General features: G+C 48.5%; 1 protein-coding gene across 8 annotated transcripts in view; it reads left to right on the top strand.

Annotated features, from left to right (window-relative positions):
* Positions 1-27,840, top strand: part of SZT2 (SZT2 subunit of KICSTOR complex) — a 2,035,845-nt gene that overhangs the window by 1,996,095 nt on the left and 11,910 nt on the right. For all 8 annotated transcript variants that reach the window (XM_069642429.1, XM_069642432.1, XM_069642427.1 and 5 more), the window contains 2 exons: positions 1,230-1,346; positions 15,583-15,651. In XM_069642429.1, coding sequence (XP_069498530.1) covers positions 1,230-1,346; positions 15,583-15,651 — 186 coding nt within the window. The remainder of the gene's footprint in view (positions 1-1,229; positions 1,347-15,582; positions 15,652-27,840) is intronic.

The following is a 27,840-nucleotide window of genomic DNA, read 5'->3' as shown; positions in this document are numbered from 1 at the left end:
AATGTCCCCAAAAAAGTTGCATTTTTTTTTTGTTTATTTAATGGGGGGGTTCCCCCCAACCTCCCGTTTTTTTTAATTGACCCATTTTTTTTACTAACTAATCCCAAAAAAACCTATATTCGAGAAAAAAAGTCTACTTTTTTTCTCCACATTAATGCATTCGAAATTTATACTGGATACTGTAAAACTCGGCCTGTGCCTTGCAAGTAGATATCTGTGATTAACTTAATTTGAGATGGTGTGAGTGGGCAGAGTTGGTCCATGTCTTAAACGTAAATCTCCATTATAGATGGTCAGCTGGTGAGAGAGAGGGCCGGGCTGATAGAATTATCCATGCTTTGCAAGAACGAGAGAGGGCAGGGCTAGTAGACTTAACCCATGCTTTGCAAGAAAGATAGAGGGCAGGGCTGGTAGACCTAAATCATGCTTTGTAAGAACAAGAGAGGGCAGGGCTGGTAGACTTAACCCATGCTTTGCAAGAACGAAAGAGGGAAGGTCTGGTAGTCTTAAACCATGCTTTGCAAGAACGAGAGAGGGAAGGTCTGGTAGACTTAAACCATGCTTTGCAAAAAAAGAGAGAGGGCAGGGCTGGTAGACTTAACCCATGCTTTGCAAAAAAGAGAGACGGCATGGCTAATAGACTTAAACCATGCTTTTCAAGAACGGGAGAGGGCAGGGCTGGGAGACTTAACCCATGCTTTGCAAAAAAGAGAGACGGCATGGCTAATAGACTTAAACCCTGCTTTTCAAGAACGGGAGAGGGCAGGGCTGGGAGACTTATCATTTGGCCTACTATTAACTCTCTCCAGTTGTAAATCTTCAACTGGAGGGAGCAGGGGAGAGCCGGTAGACCTGCCGATGCTATGAAACAGGTGAAACAGGGTAGGGTGGTAGGTTGAGCCCACGCGCTGCAAGTACTGTACTTCTCCATGGCAGGAAGTCATCAGATGAGAGCGGACGGGGCTTGTAAATTCGGCCCATGCAATGCATGTTCATCTCAGAGATCGGCCTCTAGCTGGTGAGACAGGGTAGGGCTGCTAGGCTGAGCCCACGTGCTGCAAATACTGTACTTCTCCATGGCAGGAAGTCATCAGGTGAGAGCGGACGGGGGCTGCATGTTCATCTCCTAGACAGATTTGCTGTTGGTAGTTTTTCATCTGGATAGGTTTGTTGCATGTTCTGTTGGATGTTGACACACCCAAGTCTTTTTTTTGTACTTTCAACTTCAGGATTTCTTGCTGACAATGAGTGTCTCTTGGTACCAGAGTCTGATTAAGGTGCTTCTTAGCCGCTTTCAGCAGAGTTGCCGACACTTCCACAGTATGGACACTGGAACCCAGTACTTGGTAAGGCCTTAACGTGTCTGTCGTGCCTATTCCTGTCCATCAATTGTACTCTTATACTTTTGAAGACATTTTCCCCAGAGTAGTGCTGGATACATCTTTCCCTATGATGTGCTTTTGAATGACACATCTCGCACTGGGTGATTGGGTTCCGATGTCCTTGGAGTATGCGATTGAGTTCCTGTTTTCCACAGGGGTGTGATTAGTTTCTTTTTTATTGTTAATTTGACACGTTACTTGTTACTCTTGGCTCTTTGTTTTTCTATTGTGTGGGGCATGCAGGAAACCACTTCTCACAGTATTTGTACTCCCCTTTCCTGTACTATGTGAACCCTCACTAGTAGGCGCAGTCAATCTGGGAAACGTAAGGAATTGTTCCTCTCTTTACATGGTCATACATTAAACAATACCGGTCAAGTGGCACAGCGAGTAGAGCGCCCGCTTTGACACCCGTGCAGAGCCTGTTAACGCAGGTTCGAATCCCGGCGGGGCCAAACTCAGCCTTTCATCCTTCCGAGGTCGATAAATGAGCACCACACACCGTGGGTAATAATAAGCAGCGCTCAGATACCTGAGGGTTTGTAGCGCTATATAAAAGCCTAATTATTATTATTATTATTATTATAATAGTAGTAGATGGCAGGTTAGCATTGATGTAGACCCACCATTCGATCCATTGGTGGTGTTATTGCCGCTACTCAGAACTTCCTCTCATCACACATGTCACTGTTCCATAATGTATGCTCTCTGTGTCCAGACATCAAAGGAATACAGTATGTTTCTCCTTTAAAAGTAAAAAATGACTAAACAAGCAAAGTGAAACTGTGTTTATTTAATGTTCAAGTAAGTAAGGGGTAGCGGCTAGCAGGAGAGCCTGGATGGATAAAGGGAGTCTTTAAAACCTCATGTAGCAGCATGCTATTTTACATTTAAGAATAGCCAGCAAGCCATTTGTAGGATGCAAGTATGATGCCCCAAGTTATAATGGAACATTGAAAAGAAATTGTTAACATGATGCTATATTAATTGCAATAAACAAATCCACGGATGCTAGGCGGCTTTTGGTCTAGCAAATTTTTTAAAATTAATATTATACTTCACTTACCAGTTCCATTAGTACCAATAAGGATACATGTGAAAGTAATCTGTAATATTAAACCATCTTCCTGTTGCCCCCTAGGTATTTATAAGTGCAGATTTCTCAAGCATTGGATCTTTCATGGATTCACATGCTTAGAATATTCCCCCGTCGACAGACTGGGAACGGGGGAATATTCTAAGCATGTGAATCCATGAAAGATCCAATTCTGGAGAAATTGAGTTACAGGTAAGAAACTATTCCCTTACATGGAATGAATCTCTACAGTTTCCCCTATGCATACTTCACTTACGCCTGCTGTCCTTGTTAGGTCATGACAGGTATTGGGTCAGAAGGAACTATTCTTTTACTTGTAGTTCTTGTGTGAGTTATCCCCACTAAAATATCGTGACTGATGGTTGGGGGGAGGGGCTTGAATGTTTTCCCTGATTTTGCCCGATTTGCACTATTTAGGAGTTTTGGGGGTGTACTCCCGGAGACATGTTTTTATTAATGGTTTGAAATGCTCTAAATTACAGCACATAATTTAGTAACGTAGAGGGGAAAGGACAATTGTGTCTGTTCTGTCGGGGAACACATATAAAAGTCAAAATGATTACATGTCAGCAACAGTAAACAGGAGCATTTTGTGACACATTTTCAATCTGTCTGTGTACATAAAAACATGAGGCCTTTCTCAATATGTGGCAGCTTTGTATTGCCCTACAAAATCAATTTTCTTGTGGCCAGTGGGCAACATAATATGCTATTATTACACAGTAAAAAATGCTTTAATAATACCTCTGCCCAATAAATGCCCTTAAGACACTGTAAAACATGTTGATGCTGCATGTGCCAGCTATATGCCTCCATGCCACAATAAGAACACATTTTCAAGCTGTCTGTGCCCGTAATATATACCAGCGAGCCTCTTTCATCTTCGTGCTGGCAGTCTCAGATATATGACAGTTTTGCTGCCAGTGAGTTGCGCTATACCAAAAAGATATTTTTTGGTCCGTCCATAAATTTACAAAGTCAAGTTTTGTTGTGTTTCGACACTGGGTCATTTTCAAGGCTGTTCATTTGTGCAAAATGATATCGAAAATAGAATGTATGATTACAATATCAGAACTTGAATTTGAAAAAATATAGAACATTTACATACCAGTTCATAATTAAAGGGCAGGTAGTTGAAACATAAGAATAAATGAAGAAGAATATGGTGTGGTTCAACGATTTGATAATCGTTTCATCAACATGGCCAATGAGGACCGGCAGGCTTTAGTCGGCCCACTCCTAAGGGCCCTGTCTGCTCCCTGTCCGCTACCAGAAAGCTACTTGGGGTCCTTTCTGCACCCTGGCACGAGACCTTTCAATAATGTTGCCATCACACTCTTCTAAGAAATCTGGACTGCCTTGATATTCACACCTCATTAACCATGGGTTAGATCCCTCCTTTCTGGACTCACTCCTACCCTCTTCTGACTTTCACTCTCCCTCTCTACTTGTTTATCCCATGTTCACACTCTGAATTGCATTTCATTTTTTAACCCCTTGCTTGCATCTGAACCCAATTTGTAAACTAAAATGTTGATGTTTTTGCTTTTTGGTTTAAAAGTCAAATCTTGCTGTTTTTGCTCTTTTGGTTTTAAAGTCAAATCTTGCTGTTTTTGCTTTTTGGTTTAAAAGTCAGATCTTGCTGCTTTTGCTTTTTGGTTTAAAAGTCAGATCTTCCTGTACTCTGCTAACTTGCTCCACACTTTGCTTGTAATTTTTGTTTCTCTGTAACTTGCTGGCCTAGTGACTTCACTGATCTCTTTGTTTCACTCTTACCTGCCCCCCCTTTTCATGTTACCACTCCCATTACGCTTTCTGTTTCTCCTATCTTTTCCAACTTCTTCTCTGTTGACTATCCTTCCCTTCTCACTACGTCTGGTAGGAAAAGGTAAAAAAAAATATCTTGGCTTCCAACCCTGGTCTCCCTATTTCTGACACCTATTCCAGTGCTTCCGCCAAACAGACACTCACCGACATCCTCTTTGTCGTTCCTTCGCCTTTAATTGTGTCACCTGATGGGAAGCTCTCATGGCTCCTTTCGACTCCTCTAACGTCATCATTAATGTCTACCTTAATGGCAAAATCATGGTCCAAGGTCCACAGGCCAATCTTTGACAGGTGTTTCCCTCGCCTCATCAATTTCCTATCATCTCCTGCTTTCCCCTGCTCTCTCCCTTTGGCTATCTTGCCCTCTCTTCCTTCCTCCTCTGCCCAACCTTGGGCTCCGTCTTCACCTCCGCGCGGCATACCTCTCATTTGTACCCCTCCCCGGAAGGTCTTTAAGACTGACAACCTCCTTCATCTAGCCACTCTCAACTCTCGCTCTGCTATCAAACACTCCTCTGACATCTGCCACCTCCGGGAAGAACTTGACCTTGATGTCCTCATTCTTACAGAGACATGGTTCACGGCCAGCTCTTTCATGAGCTTTGACACTCCTCCCTGATGGCTACAAAATCTTCTCCGCACCCAGATCCACCCGGTCCGGAGGGGGTGTAACCCTGATCTTTCCTGAGTGGATTGCTGCCTCTATCATTCCCACGCAGACATACTCCTCTTTTTAATGCCTTGTCTGCAGGCGCTCTCTCTCTCCTAGCCAATCTCTTACCGTGGCTAATATCTACCGGCCCCCTGGTCAGATCAACTACTCAACTCCTCCTTCTTGGTGACCTCAATATCCATCCTGACACTCCTCGTTCCTCCTCTGTACTCTTGCGTGACCTCTGCGACTTCCTCTCCCTTTCTATCTTTCCCTCTGGCACGACTCATTCTGCAGGGCACACTCTTGATGTCTTGATCTCCTCTGATCGCCCCCCTCCATCCCTCTGACCACTCTTCTCTCCTCTCATCTCTTCCTCTGGCCCATGAAGCGTGTGACATTGGAGACTTTTGCCGGCACCTTATCCCCCCCACCCTCCACCTCAGGCTGACTCGCATCCTAAAACAGCCCTGTCTATACTCTACTCTTCTATTTCCGATACTCTTGATGCTCTTGCCCCTGTCATGAGGATCTGTTTGAAGCCCAAAGCCAAGTGCAATTATTGGTATGACTCTCTCGCCTACCTACACTTAAACGTAAGTGTAGGCCGGCTGAGAGGAAATGGAGGGCTTCTTGTTCATCCTCTGACAAACTGGCCTGTCGCCTGCTCCAAAGGCAATACCGACTCTGTCCACACCAAGAAGAGAGCCCACATCAAAGCCTGTGTCTCTGCGGCATCTAACAACTCGGCCAAACTCTTTCAAATCTGAAAAGAGAGCTGGCCAACCCTGCTGCAGTTTCTACCCCTCCTGTCGCCTCCGAGGCTCATTGCAAGTCTTTGCCTCTCACTTCATCTCAAAAACCCAGGACATCCTGTCCTCTCTCTCCGCCCCTACCCTCCCTCTCCTCCCTCCGTCTGTGGACTCATACCCTTCTTCATCCACCCCCCCACCCTCTTCCTCCTCCTTTCCTCTTTTCTCCCCTGACGAGGTTGCTAGACAAGTCCAATCTATGCAAGTCTTGTCAAGCCAGGTTCATCCCTGTACTTCTAAAACCATAAAGCACCACATTGACACCCTTGCTCCTGCCTTGGCCAATTTCTGCAACCTCTCCTTTGCCTCGGGAGCCTTCTTCTCCACTCTGAAGCACTCTCTTGTGCATCTTCTTCTCAATAAACCCATAGCTGACCCTTCTTGCCCGGCTAACTGTCGCCCAATTTCCATTACTCCTTTCTAGGCAAACTCCTGGAAAAGCTGGCCATCTCTCAGCTTAACCTCCACTCTGATTCTGTTGGCTGTCTCCACGACCACCAGTCTGGCTTTAGAGCTGCCAGAAGCACGGAAACTGTTCTTCTGAACATCCGTGATGATTTTCTCTCCAACCTTGACTCTAACATTCCCTCTGTCCTCATACTACTTGATCTCTCTTCTGCCTTCGACACAGTCAACCATACCATCCTGCTCAACTGTCTGTGATAACCTGGGCATCACTGATCAGGCTCTGGCCTGGTGGACCTCTTTCCTCTCTGATCGACCCTCCCATGCCCAACATGGGTTCTTCCTTTATTCTATCTCCCTCTCTACCTGCGGTGTTCCCCAGAGGTCCAACCTCTCACCCTGGCTCTTTAACCAATACCTGGCAACTCTCGCCCACGGCATTTCCATTTTCTGCTCCGAATTACCAGTACTATGCTGACGGCACGCAACTCATTTTCAGGCTTCCATCGGCCAACTCTTCTCCTTCTCTCATCTCTGACTGCCTTTCTGCCATTTAGGATTGGTGTGCCACCAACAATCTCTGCCTGAATGCCAGCAAGACTGAGATCCTCCTCATCGGCACACCTTCACCCTCCTTTCCTGTCACTCTCTGGCCGGCCTCCATTTGCCCTCCTCCTACCCCCACCTGTGAGGCCAAGAACGTCAGGGTAATCTTTGACTCCACGCTTTCCATCTCTGCCCACATCTCTGATGTCTCAAAGTCAAACTTCCTACTGCACCTCCTTAGAGGTATTCTGCCTTTCCTCTCTTTCCCTCAGAAGCTCACTGTCTCTCGAGCCATGGTTCTCTCAAGGTTGGACTATTGAAACCGCCTCTTTCTAAAACTACCTGCTTCTATTCTCCGCCCTTTGCAACTTATCCAGAACAGGACTGCAAGACTTGTCCTTGACCTCAAGCCCTGGGATCGTATTTCTCAAGCCCTGAAATCTCTTCACTGGCTCCCAGTGGCTGTAAGGATTGAATTCAAGACCCTTTGCATTGTTCACAAGGCTTTCTGGGGCTTGGGTCCAAAATACCTTCAGCTGTCCCTCTGTAAATACCTTCCCTCCTGAGCACTTCGCTCCTACACCTCTAACCCCCCTCAGGATCAGTCCTTTTTCTAGTAAGTAAGTAACGAGCTGGGGATAGATCTCTGTCTTCGGCTCTGGCCTCCCTCTGGAACAGCCCCCCTGCCACTCTGAAACTTGAGGAGAACTATCTCCGGTTCCGGAAGAACCTCAAAACCTTCCTCTTTGCTTCTACCTTCTCCCCGCCTCCCCCCCCCCCCTGTTGATTTGTTCGGTCTCTGCATCATGCACCTGATCTCCCTCTGTCTTTAGGGCTCAGGTACCTGCTCACCCTGCCAACCACCCACACTGCCTCGGGCAATCCCTTGCACTGGGGTCTGTATCTGTAATCCTACGCCCCTCCCACCCCTTTTCTTTTTATGCACTTATACCCTGTTTGTTGCCTTATTCCTAGCACATGCCACTTGCTGGCTGCATTACCACTGTTTGCTTTTTTTTATTTATTTATTTATTCATGTTTTATTTACTCATTCTTATTTTTGTTCTGCGCTTTCCACCTCCCCCCCCCCCTCTCTTGCACTTGCCCCTCGTACCTTCTCGTTCTCAATGTCACTGGGCCTAGTAAGATTGTTGTTTTTGTTCTCCCTTGTTCCCCCTCCCAGCCACTCGTGCTCTGAAACACGTGTGTACGAGCGCAATACAAATAAAATATCAATAACATCATTAAGCACGGTGAATAGGATCCACATTTTCGAGGGGATTGGGTCCTCCGACGTATTCCATATCTATGACAGTAATCACCACAGCTGTGCTGCTTTGGAAAATCTTTTTGCGTCCTACGTCGATATGCCGTCTTCGAGGACCTCCTCCGACGGCACCAGATGTTATAAGTAGGACGCACGACACCCGTAGCCTCGGTTCCGTTTTTTCCGCGAACGTGTTCGCTTCGGAGATTTTGGCGCGCCTCGACTCTTTGGAGTTTCTATTCTTTCGGTTCTTCGAACCTGTTCGTTTGTGAAGTTTATCGGGATGTCTTCCTCTTCTTCCACCCCGCGTCCCGGCTTCAAGAAATGTGGGGACTGCGTGTCCAAGACTGAGGGTCCGTGTACCGTTGCCGTTGGAGAAAGTTCTGCGACTGGTGCAGGGTTAAGAATGTGGATCCTTTTTCATGTGACATTCCTGTGGTTCTGTCTTTTTTGCTTTCTTCGGCCCACAAGGGCCTGCAAGTGGGTACCGTTAAAGGTTATCTGGCGGTGCTGTCTATATTTAAGCGCTCGTCTGAGGAGTGTTCTTATTTTAAAATCCCTTTAATTTCTCAGTTTCTGAAAGGGCTCACTATTGTATTCCCTCCGTCACCGTTCCAGGTGCCCGGTTGGGATCTGAACCTTGTTCTCAAGTTTCTAATGGGTGCTCCCTTTGAGCCTTTGCATTCTTGTCCTTTGAGACTGTTAACCCTTAAAACTGTATTTTTAGTTGCGGTCACTTCCGCTCGCAGAGTGAGTGAGTTACAGGCACTTTCAGTTACGCCACCCTTCACTGTGTTTCATAAGGACAGGGTTGTCCTTAGAGTTTGTCCTTCCTTTCTTCCGAAGTGGGTGTCGGAATTTCATTTAGGCCAGAAGATTATTCTTCCGGCATTTTATCATCCTCCTGTCATAGATATGGACGTATTCCATATCTATGACAGACTCCCAAAGCAGTACCATGATAAGGAGGTGGGAAAATAATTTAGAATATAGAAATTTAGCATGCCCAATCAAATTGCAGAGTAAAGGATTGCCTTGCCAAAGACCAGATCCTGCCCACGGATAGAATCGAGGGAGTAGTGACGTACAAAAGATGTTACGAATAGGAACACCCCTCTGCAGGGCAGTAGAGGCAGCCATCCCCCTGGTAGAATGGGCCTGCAAGCCTACCGCAGGATCATTACCCACCAAGCGGTAATCCATCGAGACAAAGTCTGCTTAGTAACAGCTTGTTACTGACCAAGCCAATGACTGCCATCTCTCTAAGCCCCGCCTCTGGCAGCCATCTTCAGATTTGGTAGCACGTGAAGTGGCAGTATGACCAAGTGAAGAGCCGCAGAGGGGTAGGCGGGAGGGTTCGCATGTGAATCCATGCCAGACCCATGCTGGAGAACAACAGTTACAGGTAAGTAACTTGTTCCTTCTCCAGCATGGGGTCTGGCATGGATTCACATGCTCATGAATATAAGAATACATAGCAGTACACACATGCACAACCACGGGAGGTGGCAAAGGCTCAACATTAAGCAATACAACAACTCAACATTAAGCATCTCTTACCTCCTCACCAGGCTCACCTTAAGCGAACAGGTTGCGCAGCACTGCTTGGCCGACCCTGGACTCCTCCCTGGAATCCCGATCGACGCAGTAGAATCTCGTGAAGGTGTGCGTCGACCTCCACGTAGCAGCCCTGCAGATGTCCAGCAGGGGCACACCAGATAGGAACGCCGTAGTAGCAGCGATCGCTCTGGTCGAATGGGCTCTCGGACGGCCTAGCAGCGGTCGGTTAGCCAACCGGTGGCAGTGCATGATGCAGCCGGAGAGCCATCTGGAAATAGAAGACTTCGAGAGCGCCTTCCCTTGATTCACAGGTCCAAAGTTCACAAACAGCTGTGATGTCCTCCGAAAACTCTTTGTGCGGTCCACGTAGAACTTCAGCGCTCTAGCCACATCCAGCGAGTGCAAAGTCCTCTCGGCCGGCGACGAAGGAGACGGGAAGAAAACAGGTAACACCAGGGGCTCGTTAAGATAGAAGTCCGACGGCACCTTGGGCATAAAGGAGGGGTGCGTCGTAAGCACCACCCTCGAGGCATGGAAAGTCAAGTACGGTGCTTAGCAGGATAGGGCCTGGATCTCTCCCACTCGTCGTGCGGAGGTAATGGCCACCAGGAATGCAGTCTTCCACGACACAAACTTCATCGGTGCGGAGTGCATCGGCTCGAATGGGGGCCCCATGAGCCTAGTCAGCACCACGTTAAGTTCCCACGCCGGGGCCGGGGCCTTCACCGGCGGGAACGACCGGAACAGTCCTTTCATAAACTCTTTCACCAGTCGATGGGACCACAGGGACGTCCGTCCTGTGGTTCTGGTATATCTGGAGATCGCCGCCAGATGAATCTTAATGGAGGCATGGGCTAGCCCAGCCTTTGCCAGCGATAGCAGGTACGGCAGCACCTGAGGGGCCGTTATCCGTAGGGGGTTGATCTTCTGTGCTCGGCACCAGATAGAGAACCTCTTCCACTTGTGACCGTAGCATTTGAGAGTCGAGGACGCCCTGGCCTTTGCAAGAACCTCTCTGCAGTCGGCCGGTATATCGTACCCTCCAAACTCTAGCTGCAGGAGCCAAACCTGCAGGTTCAGCGACGCCGGGTCGTGGTGGAAGATGGCGCTTCCTTCTCTGGAGAGAAGATCTGCGTCTGCCGACAGCTTGATGGATGGGGACGTTGACAAGTCCAGAAGGTCCGGGAACCAGATCTGCGACGAGGATCATCCTGCACCGGGACCTCTTGAGCTGGTTGATGAGTCGAAGCAGCAACGGCAATGGAGGGAACGCATACAAGTATAGGCCGTCCCAGGGGAACGAGAACACATCGCCCATGCTTCTCAGCTGGGGAAACCTGCTGGCGAACCTCTGGCACTTCGAGTTCGTCGCTGTAGCGATCAGGTCGATTTGGGGTTTGCCCCATCGTCGGAAGAGTTGATCCACCTGATCCTGGCGCAGCTCCCACTCGTGACACGCGCGCAGCTCTCTGCTGAGCGAGTCGGCGATGGTGTTTCTTTCTCCTGCCAGGTGGAAGGGAACCAGGAATATCCCCTGGGCGACCGCCCAGTGCCACAGATCCTGCGCCTCCTTGGATAGGGCTGGGGATCTGGTACCTCCCTGCTTCCGTATGTAAAACATTGTCGTGGTGTTGTCCATGAAGATCCGCACCACCTTGCTCTTGAGCGACGGAAGGAACGATTTGAGAGCCCAGAACACGGCTCGGAGTTCCAGGATGTTGATGTGCAGGAGCTTCTCCTCCGGGAGCCAGAGGCCTCTTGCGTGGAGATCTCCGGTGTGGGCGCCCCAACCTTCCAGGGAAGCGTCCGTCGTCACTGTCTCCTGGTACGCCGGCGTCTGAAAGTCCTTGCCCGCCGTGAGGTGCGCTCGAACGCCCCACCACTGAATCGCCCGCCGGAACACCTCGTTGAGGGGGACCCTGTCTTCGAAGGTGCCCGTCGCCTGCATCCAACAGGCGTCGAGAAATTCTTGAAGAGGGCGCATCCGTAGTCTGCATAGGCGCACCAGGTAGATGCAAGAGGACATCATCCCCAGGAGGGACTTGATGGACCTCACCCTGGCCACGTCCGTGGCTAGCAGGCGCTGCACTTTGCCCAGAATGGTCTTCGTCCGTTCTTCCGACGGTGCCGCCAGGCGCCTCACTGTATCGTGCTTCGCTCCCAGAAACAGGGCCACCTGCGACGGCACCAGGTGGGACTTTGTGTAATTTATGGCGAATCCCAGGTCTGTGAGTAGCTGGACGGTCCTCGCAGTGTGTTCGACGGCGAGTTCCCTCGTCCTTCAGCGGATGAGCCAGTCGTCCAGGTAGGGGTAGACGTGAATCCCCAGCAGGCGCAGCCGCGCCGCCACAGGTGCTGGGCACTTGGTAAAAACCCTGGGGGCCGACTTCAATCCGAACGGCAGTGCTCTGAATTGGTAGTGGCATCCCTGGACGACGAACCTGAGGAACTTTCCGTGACTTCTGAGGATGGGAACGTGGAAGTATGCATCCTCCAGGTCCAGCGACTATAGAAAGTCGCCTTCCTCCAGCTGTCCCAGCACGTGCTGGAGGGTGACCATCCTAAACTTTTGTGACCCGATGTATTTGTTCAAACGACGAAGGTCCAGGATGGGGCGCCAGCCGCCCGTCTTCTTCCTGACGAGGAAGTACCTTGAGTACACCCCGGAGCCCCGGAGCCTCTTCGGGACGGGCTCGGTGGCGCCTTTCCTGAGCATCGCCCGTACTTCCGACAGCAGTTGCGGGATGTGATTTTCCTTCCTGGCCACAGGTGGAATGTGAGGGCACTTCTTCAGGAATTCGATAGTGTCCTCTTGCCAGGGTATCCAGCACCCAACGATCGGTGGAGATGGACTTCCAAACGCCGACGAACTTCGTCAGCCGGCCTCCCACTGGGGTGCTTCGGTGGGGGCCCGAGGCCACGGCCGGTTCAGTCCTGCTTGGAGGTGGTGGCCTTGCCGCCCTGGCCACCCTGCCGACGGCGGCGAGGCGCTCCCTGCTTGCCGCGACCCCTGTAGGCCTCCTGAGATGAGGAGCGTGCCGCCTGGCGGTAGGCCAACGAGCCACCGCTGGATCCCTTGGAGGCCCCCTGTCTGCCTCTGGAGCTCCGAAAGGGCTGTCGTTGCTAAAGGGCTCCTAGGGCGCGGGCCGTCTCCGTGTCCGTCTTTATGGCTTGGAGGGATTCGTCCACCGCCTTCCCGAACAAGTTGCTGCCGTCGAACGGCATGTCCAACACCCTGGTCTGGACGTCCTGACGGAAGTCGGTCGCCCGGAGCCAACCCCGTCGTAGGCAATCTCCGTTGCCCAGCTGGCGGAACCCGGTATCGGCATTATCGGTTGCCACCGTTATGGCGTGGTCCGACGCCACCTCGCCTTCTTGAAGTATTTCCAGGGCCTCGGACCTCTTGTCGTCTGGTAGGAAGTCCAATATGGGGGCCAGCTTAAACCAGAGCTCCCTGTCGTAACGGGCCACGATCGCCAGGGCGTTGGCCGCTTTGATCGTCGTCGTCGCCGCCGACGAAATCACTCGTCGCCCCATGGTATCCAACTTCCTTCCCTCGGCGTCCGTAGGGGAATTCGACGTTGAGGCTCCTGACCCCGCTGTTTTCTTCGCCGCCGCCGCCGAGACGACCGAGTCTGGCGTTGGCTGGGCCCTGAGGCACAGGGGAGCGGTCTCGGGGTCCCGGTACTTCATCTCGTACCGGTCCCGTTTGGCTGGTGCCGTGGAGGGGTTCTTGAGTACCGACAGGCCCTCCTCCCAGATGTCATCGATTAGAGGCACCGCGATGACAGTCTTCCTCTTGGCCTCCCGGCACTGATAGAGGAAACCTTCCTTTTTCTGCTCCTCCGGGCAGAGCTGGAACAATTCGGACACCCTGGCGATCATGGCGTGGAATGAGCTAATCTCGTCGGGCGGAGATGCCCGTGCGACGGAAGATGGGAGACCCGTTCCGTCGTCGCCCTCCGAACCCGTCGTCGAGCCCACCGCACAGTCATCTCCCGACTCGTGGGAGGATGAGGAGGGAACCGCAGGCCTTACGGGGGTGAGCGGAGGAGAGGGTTGGGTCCTCCGTCGTTTGTTCTGAGGACTTCCAGACGGGCCAGGTTGTGGGTCCTCCGGCCTGGGCCATGGTAATCTCGTCCTTATCTCAGAGCATAAGGACTGGATCACAAACAAAATGGCCGCCGAGCTATCCTGAGGCCTAGGTTCCGGCTGCGCCGGAAGGGAAGGCTACTCTTCCTCGCCATCATCGTCTTCCTCGGTTATCTCCCGAGGATCTTCCTTGCGGGACCGAAGCTTCTCGAATTGTACTTCGAGATTCCTCGCGACCTCGGTCAGTTCCCCCTCCGAGGCTGACTCCGAGCTCGAGGAGGCTACCGTGCCCCCCCCCCCTTGTTCCATCATGGGGGTCATGACGGTGGGCTGAAAAGAGGATTCCCTCCTTGGCGGCAGGGAAACTCTAGTCCCGGAGGCAGTCTCCGCTGGCGGGGTCTCTGTCGGCTTGGCCAGAGTCACCGCGATCGCCTCGATAGAGGCCTTTGCCTGCTGGGTAGGGGCCTTCACCACCTTAGGTGCGTCCTGTGCCTTCTCCTTAGGGGGAGGGGCGACGCCTCGCTACCCCTCTCCCGAGATCGGACGGGGCTTCTCCCGAAGCTTACCCGGGGTCTCGGACTTCCTCTTCCCCGAACCGGAGCGCTGGCTCGTGGTTGACGGTGCCGGGGAAGGTGCGCCCTGCCTGGCGACCGAAGAGCCCGACCTTTCGGCGCTCCCGGAGCCAGCGGACTCACGGCGCTTGGCCTGGTGTTGGGCCCCCGTCGCTGGGGCGCCCGCACAGGACTTAGAAGCCTGCTCGGACCCTTTCTTCTTCTTCTCACCCGTTGAGCCCTTCTCCAACCAGCTGGCGAGACGAGATTGACGGTCCCTCATGGTCCGCTCCGACAAGTTCTTGCAGAACTGGCAGTCCTTCTCTACATGAGTCTTGTCCCCATGAAGACAGTAGAGGCATCGCAAATGTTCGTCCTCCTTAAACACATTCTGCAGCCCGCATCCAGGGCAGCTGCGAAACAGCTTGGGTCCGGGTGACGAACTCGCGTCTTGGGCCATCTCGAAGTAGGCCGCAAATCTTCTGGAATCCTCCAAGAGGTTGATTCGACGAAATCTTCACCCTTGAGGGGTGTAGGAAAATCCCGCAACGGGTAGCCGTTAACGGGAGTAGAAACGGTGGAGCTTGAGGCTCGATTAACCGAAAAAATTTGAAAATTCACCTGAAAAAGCGCAAAACACGCAGTAAAAGCTCAAGAGCTAAGCAGGAGGACTCCCAACACTTGAACGTGCGGTAAAAATCTGAAGATGGCTGCCAGAGGCGGGGCTTAGGGAGATGGCAGTCATTGGCTGTGGTCAGTATGACGCAGAGATCAGTGGTTGGTTACTACTACAAAGACAGATCAGAAACGAAACTGATACTGATTTTTTCTTTACCGAGGATTCCCAGCCTGACGACGGGGAATATTCATGAGCATGTGAATCCATGCCAGACCCATGCTGGAGAACAACAGTTACAGGTAAGTAACTTGTTCCTTATCTGCAATGGGACTCATTTTCTGTGTTCTCAAGTGTAGAATTCTTCTCATTTCCCTGGGGTGGGGGGATTGGAAAGTATTTTCATTGGGATATGATAGGTTTCTTGTTTGTTGTGGTGCCTGGGAGTTCTCATTTCCTTGTTGGCATGACTGGGTTCTCGTTTATTTGTGGCTGTGGTGGTTTCCCCATAGGTTGTTCCGGTGTGATTATTTTATAGTTTCCCTGTTAGTACACTTATTTGCGTTTTTCCTTGATCTAGTTTGCTCCTTGTTTCCCTTAGTCTGTCATTAAATTCTCATTTTACTGGGTGTTTGATTGGGCTTTCATTTCTCTATAGAGGTAATTTGTCTTTTCCCTAGGTGTTGGAAGAAGGTTATGATTGTCATTTTGCTCTGTCTGATGTGATTTTATGTAATTTTCCAGTTGATGATTAACTTTTTCTTACGCCCTTGCAGGTGGTGTTGAATCAGAAGTTTACAGACTGCTTTGTTCTTGTGTTTCTGGACTCTCATTCTAGTAAAACGGTAAGAACTGGCAGGCTTTACATCGGTGGGCGATTACCACTATGTCAAATTGGGGCTGATGGTGTAGATACAGGGTATTTGGAGTGCCCTGTCCTCTTTGGAAAACGTTCTGATAAAACAAGGATGTGGTGAAATGGGTGATGGAGAACGTGGAGTGTCAGAACATTCTTGCTTTTAAGCAGTGTTAATGCCTCTAAAAAGGAAATGCGTATAGTTGACTCCCGTCTTTCAGAATACCAAAGGCATTAACTGAAGAACTTTGCCTAAAAGCAAATATACAGGGAATTTATATAGAAGTGTATTAGGAAAAACAGTGAGGGAATGGGAACAGGGGGCAGCAAAGTGGGGGTTCTCAAGAGAAATGGAGAAAACAAAGAAAGACATCTGTAACAAATATTCGTCGTGAAAGGCGTGGTGTACATTTTGATACAGGACGTGGAATCTTTTGAAAGTGGGCACATGCACTAATTTCAGTGAATATTGCACTCCGCCATGTTTGTGTATCGAGCTAAAATGTTGGGCTGGGAAGGGGTGTACAAGGGCACCACCCTTACATTTCAGGTGGCGATAACTTTTGATGGGATGCAAACAGATCCCATCAACCAGATCAGAGTGTGAATATCAGAGAGGGGCACAGAAAACTGAGGGAGAAAAAGGGGGGATGGGGTTGCTACCCATCAGTGAAGCAGCTGTGGTGAGCAGGGCTAGGCCACATATGGGAAGAGAGAAGGGCGGGAAATGGCAGAGCACAGGCAGGGCAGGGAGGTCATGTGCTGGGGCAGTCAGAACTGGGCTATGCTTTATGAAGATTGACCAGGAGTAGGGAGTACAAGGGGCTATATCGATAATGCCCTTCGAGAAGATGTGACAGTGAAAGCATGTACCACAAAAGATAAAGGGACAACCTGGGGGGCTATGCAGAATTTAAGGGTGTGCTAGGAGGCAGTGTGGAGGATCTTGGGGCTCTCCCTATGTGACTAAGAAAGCATAGTATGTGGAAACTGAACATACCTGAAATGGCAAATCACTGTACAGCGATTTCCTCTTGTAAGACCTGGATTGCTTCCACCAAGTAAAGGTTTGCAGAGTTGATCTTGCTAAAATGAACCAGAACCTGGTTAGCAGGCTACACAAAGATTCCTTTAGAGTGGCACAAATTCAAGTGGTTCTTGCATACAGGCACAGCACAAGAGGTATGGACTAGCAAGCTTTGATTATACAATTTACAAGTTTTGGCCAAGTTGATAACTCAAACGTAAAAAGAAAACACAACTTAAATCAGTGTCTCTCTTGCCCCTTTCCCCACTTTTTGGGTTTTCTTTATGGTGTCTTACCTGTCGCGCAGTCTTTCTTGACTCAAGTCTTTCTTGATCTTCCTGCTTTCTTGGTGGTGTCTACTAGGACTTCAGCATTGTGGGTACTATCCTTCTCTGTTCTGTCCCTACTGGGAGTCCCTTCCAGTAGGGACAGAACAGCCAGTTATTCTGAAGCAATAATTTTTCAAAGGTCCAGAGCCACAGAGCCACACGCAGAGCAGAGGCCGCTGCTTCGTTCACACTTGCATTCTTTTACACTTGTCACCACTTCCCCTTTTTCGGGTTCTGCCTCAATGTCCCACCAGTCCAATCTTTCACTTCTCAAAATTCCAACACATGCTCATGCCCAAACCCCTTCTTTCTCCTCCCTAACAGGCTTTGGATGCCCCTCCCTACTTCATGCTCCCATTTTTTTGTTTGAGGGTTCACTTCTTACCCCTCTACTAAAGTAAGAGCTTGACTTACCATTTCCTCCAACCTCCTTCCAAGAACTTTCTCCTTCCTCCTAACACCTTTCTCCAACCTCTACGTAATGTTCTCCTCTGTCTTTCTTAGCCCTTCCTGCCAACTCCACTTGGGGCCAGATTACAGACAATTTGCACTGGTGCAAGTGCAAAGTCGCATGGTATTAGCACTAGGGCAATGTTTGTATGTGCCTCGAAAATGTATGTTTTTTTCCACTATAGCAATTTTTGCCCTGGTGCTTATACCATGCCAGACTGCAGTTGCCATGATGCAATGAATTTCTAACATGTCCCAGTGTTTTTAGAAATAGAAAACTTTGCCTTAGTGCTAATACCGTGCAACTTTGCACTTTCACTGGTGTAAATGTTCTGTAATCTGGCCTTTGATCTTCTCCTGCTCCTCCTCTCACTTCCTTACACTTTCATTCTTATTCCCCACCTCCTCCCAATACTGGTCTTTCCTTCAAACTCCTTCCTTCAATCTTCAGGTTTCCTCCTTGTCCTCTTGTCTCCTTGCATCTTCTCCAAACTCGCATACTACTTCCTCAAAGCCACCCCCTTTCATCTCCAGGCAGATAATTTGATCTGTAATATCTGTATGGATTTCACGTGTGTGCGTCCAATGCATTGCATTATCCCACAGATTCCTCCTCTTGATAGATATCCTGCAGCACAAGCTGTTCTCGGAATTTCCAAGGGGTTGTAGAGTCGTTTGGTACTGAACATCTCCAACGATCCACTTCCTTGATTCTGGACATGGCATTTCTGCTGTATGAAAAGGGCATACCATGGTACACATCAGCATGCTGTTTTCTCAGTCACACTCTAATCATTTCACTGCATATTCGTGCCGGATCACAAGCCTTTAAGCAACAGAGGGACTACAATGTTAAAATATCCCTGACCAACCAAAACAACATATGTGTGTGTTCTCTAGGGGTGGATCATGGCGTGGACCATTGCGGTTTCTATAACTTGATGTATGGCAAGACCCTCAAGAAGCGGGATGCTGAATTCATACTACGCATCGCTCGCACTAAATCTCCTGCCTCGTCTCATCGTAAATCCTCCGTTTCAGAGTGAGTGTAACCTACTTCTGAAAAGGTACTGAGGCAGGAGAAAAGAAAGAAGCCTAGGAAAATTGAAAGGAGGTCACACGCATGTAGCGAGTCGCATCATTTTCAGTCTGCTTCCTCTACTCTCATTAGAAGAGGAAGCATAGATTCAGGAGGGACGAGAGTGAGAACTCTTCTGATTCCAATGGTGTTAAGGCGTCCATTATTTCCATCCAAGCATGCTTCGAGAGAGGAGTTAAAGGAATTTAAGACTCAAATGTTAGAAATCTTAACTACGGTGTAGATGGATGTGGCTTCAGTGTCTTAGCTCGAGTCCTCCCCACTTCGATTAAAGGGCTGCTCCTTGTTGTTAAAGAGCAACTCAATGCATCTGCTTCATCCGCACCCAACTTGGTAGCACCTTTATCTGGTAAATCATTAAGGGCAGTGCGCCAAACCTAGATCTCAATTTTTTTAGTTAGTTGATGCAGCCGATTTCTGACAAAAAATAATCAAAATAATCCTCCTGGATTGGAGCTTCTCTCAGTGCTAAGTCAATCTACCTTACCGGACTATGTCCTATGCGACTGACATTGGCAATAAATTTACAAAATTACATCGGCCTGGACACAACCCGTCATTTTGGTATGCAACAGGTATCACTTATGGGTACTCTAATTCACAATATTGAAGAACTATTGGGGAGTTGGTCAAGGCTTTGGTCCTCAGGCGCCATCGTAGCCCCTCTTTCAATATTGGTTGACTGATATCTTAGCTAAGAGCCATCCGCCAGTCCTCCTGTTCAATGCGGTGATCGCGGATAATATTCTGTTTTTGCGTCAGGTTCCTTCTTCTAACCCTGTGGTTGACAAAGAGTGTACAAAAAAGTACAAACCAGCACTGGGTTACTATGGTTTTCCCTTGAGGCACCCTTCACCCGCAAGCCTTGTAGTTCAAGGAGCTACAACTAACCTGGAATCTACCTAGTCCTTCAAGTCTCAGATGCCCGGCAGGGACCGTAAGAAAGTCAACTCTCTAGGCAAGTAGGTTTTCACTAGAGGGAATATGGCCCCTAATGCTATCAAACCCTCCTGCATGCTTGCAAAGGATGTTCACGATCTGTGGGAAAACTTGACGCATTTGCCTGAGGGAGAGATCAGGAATGGAGTTAAATACTGATGAAAAAGAGGCCGCATGCCGCCCCTGCAAGCCTGGTTTCATGCAGCTGATTGTATTGGGAGATCAGTGGGAAAGGGTCTGTTCTTCAGTGGTTTTCATGGCTAATGCATTTGGGGGTTCGCTCCTAATGTGCAATTCAAATTGTTGGATATAACGTTCCTTGGGATCAATCTATTTGTTATTAAAGCTGATGAATCGCAAGACGTTTAAAGAATCAAAGGTCATGTAAAAGTCACTAGGGATAGAGGTCCAGCAATCAGCTTTTCTTGCAAACTCTAGGTTGTACTATGGCATGTTATGCCCTTTCCACACAGAGGAAAGATGCAGTTTACCTCAAGTACTTGCAAAACCTCCACTCCTAGCCTCTGAATGGCACCTATCCTATTCTTCCAGCTCATACTTGGTCCCTTTCCCCCCTTTTCTCTAGCCTTTGCATGGTCACAGTCCTTCTGTTGGTCATGTGATCTTGCTCTGTGCCCTGCATGTGCCTCTGGCCTCCTCGCCTAGCCCATCTGAGGTTCCCATTGTCCTCTTATATTCCCTCCATGGTCTGTATTGCCCTCTGTGGTCCCAATCATCCTGTCCTTTCTCCTCCTTGGTCACTCTCGTACTCTCTCAGCGCCTGTATCATCTGTGTCGTCCCCTCTAACTCTCTATTGTCTTGATCATCATTTATGAGCCGGTGTTTGCCTTTGTCCTCCACCACAGACTGTGCAAGGCCTCGTTGCTATCCTCCTTTCCCAGTCCTTGTATGTCAATGTTCTCTTCTTCCAGCTCTTGGATGGCCACTGTCCTCACCTAGCCCCCTCTGTGGTTACAATTTTCCTCTCCTAACCTCTCAGTGGTCCTCATTGTCCTCGTGTAGCCCATCCATGGTCCCCATTATCCTGGCTTAGCTCCCCCATGGTCACTTTTGTACTCTCTCAGCCCCTGGACAGTCCCTGTTCCTCCTACCCCCTGCATGGTCTGTGTCATCATTTACAAATCTCTGCTTGGCTCCTGTCCTCCACTCCAGCCTCTGCATGGCCCCTGCCCTCTTCTCCCAGCTCTTGCATGGTTGCCATCCCCCTTCCCAATCCCTGTATGGTCCATGTTCTCTTCTCCCAATTCCTGCATGTTATGGTCTTTCATGTTTTTATATATTTTATAAATTTTACAAATATTTGTATAAGATCTAATGAAGACATCTGTATTCATTTGTTTAAACGGAAAATTTCCCTTCTCTACAGTTTGTTACTCTTTTGCACGGCTGTGCATGATCCTGGTCATCTTCTCTCAGCCCCTGCAAAAACAGCCCCTGCAAGGTCTCTGCTCTTCGCCCAGCCCCTGCAGGGTCTCTGTCCTCTTCGCCCAGCGCCTGCAAGGTCTCTGTCCTCTTCGCCCAGACCCTGCAAGGTCTGTCCTCTTCGCCCAGACCCTGCAAGGTCTCTGTCATCTTCTCTCAGCACTTGCATGGTCCCCATCATCTTCTCCCAGCTCCTGCATGGTCCCCGTCATCTTCTGTGTATTCAAATAGGTTTGTAAAACACTACCCCTATTCTGAAAAACACCTATCTCCACCAACAGGGGGGGACACATTAATGTACTTATAACAAGGAGATAGACTTAGTTCATTACATTTATCCTCTCATCATCCAGACCAAAACAAAGACCATTGATTTTCCGGCACACATACTCCTGAAAAAATAGACGTGAGTGCAAATATTCTTCAAAAAATACAAAAACAATGTATTCAAATTGTTCAAAAACTTAAAGCATAGCCCCCAACTACAAACACAGTGAAAATGTACTATACTTAAAAATTCATCTAAAACAAACCATCAAAAAATCATAGACACAGATAATACATTGCAACATTAAACACTTTTCCCGACATGCTTCTGTTCTTCATGCCCCGTAGTGGGTGAATGTTCTTCAGAGGAACACTCTAAAAATGTAGATTTCTTCAACACCGTGTAGACGGGGTCTTTGTGCATCACAAATGAGATGCCAATAAACCTCAAAGTGACACTTCATGATTGCGCAAAGTCTTCATCATAAATCGCCCGATGTCCCATCAAATTGGACATGTATATATCTTTACTATGGCTCAACTGTCGCCAAAATATTCTTTAGAACAAATGCTCTTTTAGTAGCTGAACCATACAGAGGTGGTACGGATCCAGATATCCACAATGTAGTCAAAAATCATACAAACATTTTTTATACAAACCTTTAAAAAAAAAGGAATACTACAAAAATACATTTCCCTATTACCATTTCTTCATCTAGGCATTTCAGATCTGTCATACAGGGAAGGATACACGTCCATTCTTCAACTAGGTTCTAGATCTACTGTCTCTGTGTCCAAGCCCTCCTTTAGAACACGGAGAAAAGCAACTAGTGTGTATAAGACAGATCTATTTGAACCGTCAAACAGGGCTCTCCACCAGTCATCAACAGACAGGGTTTGGTGTTTACTGGTTACTGGGCCAAAAATGTTTTTTCTTTGTTGTTCCAGTCCAGGGCATGACATCGTCAAGTGTTTTACAGTCTCATTGTTGATTCTACAAAAACGACACGAGTTGGCATACTGGGACCAAAAACGTAGACGCTCCTTAGTGGGCAGTGCACTAAGCCTAAAGTGCATGTACAGGGCTCTCGTGTGTTGGGCTGGAAAGCAGGTTAGGTAGTCTTCTAACTGACCATATGCTCTGGCTTCTCCGGGGGCCTCCTTTATCGTCTTTGATTCAGATCTCAAGTTGCATGTATTGATCCAGTCAGTTCTCCACATCATCTTCTTGGCCAGGTCTGGATTTTCGATCAGTCTGTACAGTGATGTCATATGTATCTAGCACCTCTAGACACAGCATGTTCAATTGAGAAAGGATCGTTTCTGTTTTTTCTGTGTCTGGTTTGTGTAGTATACAGATTTGAGGCGGCGGATTCATTTGCATCGTTTTTCTAAACAGGCTTAATAGATTCCAGGCGACTCGAGCTTGGCTTCAGATATAGCCGAGTTCGAATCTTATACAGGCCGTTGAGGTCCCCTTAGGTAAGTGTAGTACTCTGGACCAAAAGATATTTTCAAGTGTGTTCCACAGATCATGTCCACATCCGAAGGCATTTTCACCACCATATATCAGTGCGGGCACCACTTTTTGTTGGAAAAAAACGACAGTTGGTTTTAAAGAGAATTTACCAAATTTTCTGTTGATCAAGGAAGCCTGGCATGCCAGCTGGCGACATTTGCTTTTAGTCACCTCGACCCAGGGTGCATCATTTCTGCTAGCACTGATTCACATGCCCAAATAGGTGGTGTTCTTCACTATCTTAATTGGTTCTTTATCAAGGAACCAGTTGAATTTCTTCCTAATCCCATTTTTTCCCAGAAGTTTTTCAAAGACCAAAACTTTGCATTTTTGCTTATTTATAAGGCGGCCATTCACTGCTAGATACTTTTCAAGGGTGGTGAGTTTGCATTGAAGGCGTATTGGCGTTAAGTCCATAAGGATGAGGTCATCCGCGTAGACAAGGTAGTCAATATGGGTACCATGAATCTTTGGTGGAAAGGTGGTTAGATCATTGAAGATCTCCTTGATATCCGATATAAACAGATTGAAAATAATGGCTGCTAACGGGCAGCCTTGTTTAACACCCCTATGTGTATTAATTGGGGCAAGATCTAATCTGATCTTGATTGAAGTCTTTGTGTGTAACTCACGGATGGCGGCCAGCAGACTGGGGGGACAATTCCACGCATTCCGTTTTTTCAATAGAAAATCCCTGTTTATGCTATCAAAAGCGTATGATAGATCTATTAGGGCCAGGTAGACCTTAGAGTTGGACCGATGAGCTTCCATCCAATAGGTTTAGCAGCAGGAGATTCACACCACGCCCCACCCCCTTGACAAATCCTTATTGTCTACCGGGTTTGATTCAGTAGACCATTTTAGGAGTTTCTGTTGCAGGATGGTGGCATACATTTTCCCCAGCACATCGAGCAATGCAATAGGTCTGTCGTTTTTTTTGGGTTTCTTCTGTCCAATCTTTTTTAAAGATTGGAACAATCACAGCAGATTTCCACGATTTTTTTGGGGTGCTGCAACACTTAAAAATTCTGTTAAACAGAACTGTGCTGAAGTCTGTCCATTCTTCTGGGTGACATTTGATGGAATAATTAGTTAGACCGTCCGGGCCAGGGGCTCTTGAATCGTGCACGTTCTTAATTGCTTGCAAGATATCCTCTCTATCGAACACAATCTCCCAGTGGGTTAAGGTAGGCACTTCCCATTCTTTGGTTGATACATCTTTGCGGAAGAGGTCGGTGTAGAAAGAAGTCCACTCAGCCTCTAAAACCAGGTTTGCCTGGGGAGCATGCTGTGGAGCTAGGTTGGTATTTATCAGTCTCCAATAGTCTGCAGAATTTTTGATTGCCATTTTGGACAACATTAGCTCGGCATCATTTTGTGCCATGATGGCCTTATGTGACTTCAGCCAGTTCTTATATGCTTGTTTGGTCGATCTTTTCTGCTCGCAAACGTTAGCATGAGTGGTTCTTTGCGTGTTTCTTAGGTTACGTCGCAATGTTCTTTTCCATTGGAGAATTTCTAGATCGAATTTGTGTTTAGGTGCCAATTCAGCATGTTTTAGTTTGTGTTTCCGTTCTTCATATTGTGACAGCAAATGTTCATATTCCAGTGATCCTGAGTTCAGTTGAAATTTGGATGTGATGTGAATTAGATCCTCAGTGTCGAGATGTAGGCGAATTCTGCAAGCTCCAGTTCTCACCGCCTGAGACCCCAGCCCTTGGTTGCGCTGAGTGCTGTTGTTTAAACTTAGAGTCACCATATCATGGTCACTGTGGGTCATTTTTATGACCTCTGTGTGGGTAGTCCTCGTGTGTCTGTTTCCAGATACAAATATATAGTTGAGGGTCGAACTTTGGTCACATCTTCTCCACGTAGGTTGGGCAGGTTGGGCAGGCATGTCACCTGGTGTTTGACCATTTAACATCATTCACCCACGGAGATCCATTTCCAAACACCATTGATTTATTAGTTGCTCTTGGGAGTTATTGAATTTCCTTTTGCCGCTAGGTAAATTTTGGTGTGTAATGCAGTCAATGTTGAGATCGCCGCAGATAATCAGGTCAGTCAGATTGCCCTTTTGCATTAGGTCAAATCACTTCCCAAAGATGGCAATTTGCCGAAACATTGATCGTGAGAGCTCACCGTGAGCATGCTTCACATTAGGGTGTCAGATGACGGATCGGCTGCACCCTTGTCATCTTCTCCCAGTGCCTTCACAGTCCTTGTCACCTTCGCTCAGTGCCTGCATGTTCCCTCTCATCTTCTCTCAGCAACTACATGGTCCCTGTCATCTTCTCTCAACACCTACAAGGTCCCTGTCATCTTCTCTCAGCCCCTGAATGGCCCTGTCATCTTCTCTCAGCCCCTGAATGGCCCTGTCATCTTCACCCAGCCCCTGCATGATCCCTGTCATCTTCGCTCACCATCTGCATGTTCCCCGTCATCTTCTCTCAGCGCCTTCATGGTCCATGTCATCATCACTCAGCACCTGCATGGTCCCTGTCATCTTCTCACAGAGCATGTATAGTCCCGGTATTCGCTTAACGCCTGCATGATCCACGTCATCTTCTATCAGCCCCTGTATGGTCCCTATCATCTTCTCTCAGGGCCTTCATGGTCCCGGTCATCTTCTCTCAGCTGCTGTACAGTCACTGTCATCTTCGATCAGTGCCTGCATGGTCCCCATCATCTTCTCTTAGCCTTTGCATGGTCCCCATCATCTTTTCTCAACCCTTGCATGGTCCCCATCATCTTCTCTCAACCCCTGCATGGTCCCCATCATCTTCTCTCAGCCCCGTCATGGTACCTATCATCGTCGCTTAGCGCCTGCATGGTCCACGTCATCTTCTCTCAGCCCCTGCATGGTCCCTATCATCTTCTCTCTGCGCCTTCATGGTCCCTATAATCTTCTCTCAGCACCTTCATGGTCCCTGTCATCTTCTCTCAGTGCCTTCATGGTCCCTGTCATCTGCTATCAGTGCCTGCATGGTCCCTATCATCTTCTCAGTGCCTTCATGGTCCCCATTATCTTCTCTCAGCCCCTGCATGGTCCCTGTCAACTTCTCTCAGCCGCTGCATTGCCCCTATCATCTTCTCTCAGCGCCTACATTGTCCCTGTCATCTCTCAGCCGCTGCATGGTCCACACCATTTTCTCTCAGTGCCTTCATGGTACCTGTCATCTTCGCTCAGCACCTGCATGGTCCCTGTCATATTCTCTCAGCCCCTGCATGGTCTCTATCATCTTCTCTTAGCTCATGCATGGTCCCTGTCATCTTCGCTCTGCACCTGCATGGTTCCTGTCATCTCTCAGCCGCTGCATGGTCCATCTCATTTTCTCTCAGCACCTATATGGTTCCTGTCATCTTCCCACAGCCCCTGCAAGGTCTATATCCACTTTGCCAAGCCTCTGCATACTCTCAGCCCTCCCATTGCATTGCCTGAAGACTCCCATCCATCCTGTCCCCCCTTTTTTATACTCTGTTCTTCCATGTGGCCTGCACTTCCACTGTCCTGTTACCCCAGCCAGCCCACCATTCATTATGCCAGCCTTTACCCACTCCTGCTCCTTTAGTTCCTCTCCCATTATCTGAGGCTCCCAGGTCTCTCCAAACACTTTGAATCCCGTACTATCTTCCTGTGGCCCCTTTATTACAATCCTTTACATCCCTGCCCACTCCCGACCCCCCTTTTTCCTCCAGCACATTGAAGCGTCTCCTCTCCATGTTCCTGCAGACTTCTTGTTCACACACTAGCTCCTACAGAGTCCCTGTCATCTTCTCACAGCTACGGTAAACTTCTTATCCTTGTCTCCAATACCCGCTGGACACTCCCTATCCTTCTCTATCAGCCCAAAAATTCTCCTCTCAAGATCCTTCAAGTCTCCCTTCCCTCTTCCTTACCCCGTGTAGATTCATGCTCCCCCTTTACAATCACTACCAACTTGGTGTCCATATCTCCCTTCCTCTGTGACTACTATTCCTTTCCGAGCACTTGCAGAGCAATCGCCCCCCATCTCTCCAAGCGACTGTGCAATCCTAAACTTTGTTTTAGCACCTGCATGCACATTATCCTTTGCTCCTAGTTCCTTTGGACTGGGCACCCTCCTATCAATCTCCTGCAGTCCCCTTATCTTCTAGTCCTTGTGGATTCTCTCTCCTACACTTGCAGACCCATGCTCTGAAACCTTGGAGTGGGGAGTTGGAGTGACCAGGGGCAGGGAGTTGAAGCTTGGAGTTGATAGAGGCTTATGAAGGAGAAGGTATCCAGCCACCCCATATTTGCAGAATCCTAGTCTTCCTCTCCCAGCTTTTGCCTGCATCATAACTCCTTGCCAGCCCGAGCAGATTCCTCATCTCCCTCCCCTAGGTGACGTTTATGCCCCGTCATCCTCTCCATTCACCACTTCTGACTACCCATCTTTTCAAATGGATTTCGTCCTCCCAGGTATTCCTCATCTTTAGATAGATATCCTCTCCTGCTTAGCTGCTTCGGTAAGTTTTTTTCAGTTGCGGGCGCTGTGCTTCGATGTGGTCGACTCGATGTTCATCAATGGCCTTTGTCTCGAGGTTGATGTCATTACTGGTACAAATAGCTGTCACGGAAGACACCCTGTTAAGAGTGGCACAGGACACCCAGGAAGGGTTTTGGGTGGTTGTGCCGAAGTAAGGTGGACAGATAAGTACACACACAGCTGAAAGTAATGAGAATGAAGAGTAGACAAGTGTAGCAAGGAATAAGGTACAATAGAATGGATTCCCTCTAGGGGTGTATGCAGATATAGGGAAAGAGTATTCCACAGACCTTAGGAAAACTCTAGCCTTCTGCACAGTTTGCTATAACAGAGGCCCACGCTGTTTGCTCATGGCTTGGAACAACAGCTATGGGTGTCTGTAACATAAAAACGAGACAAGGGAAGGGGCAGAGGTTGCCTGACGGAAACCAACAGACAAGCTCTGTACAAGGGGGTCTACAAACAGTACAAGAGAAGACTCTAACAGACAAATCCAGGAAAAAGGAAGTCGATAGCAAACTAGCAGAAGGAAATGAAGGGAAAGTCGCGTAACAGGATTGGATAGCAGAGGACAGTAGGGAACAAGGTTGAGA

The sequence above is a fragment of the Ambystoma mexicanum genome, chromosome 1q (assembly GCF_040938575.1).
Source record: "Ambystoma mexicanum isolate Mex_15411 chromosome 1q, UKY_AmexF1_1, whole genome shotgun sequence".
In the NCBI taxonomy this organism is placed as follows: Eukaryota; Metazoa; Chordata; class Amphibia; order Caudata; family Ambystomatidae; genus Ambystoma; species Ambystoma mexicanum.
This window is presented reverse-complemented; position numbering and strand designations above follow the sequence as displayed.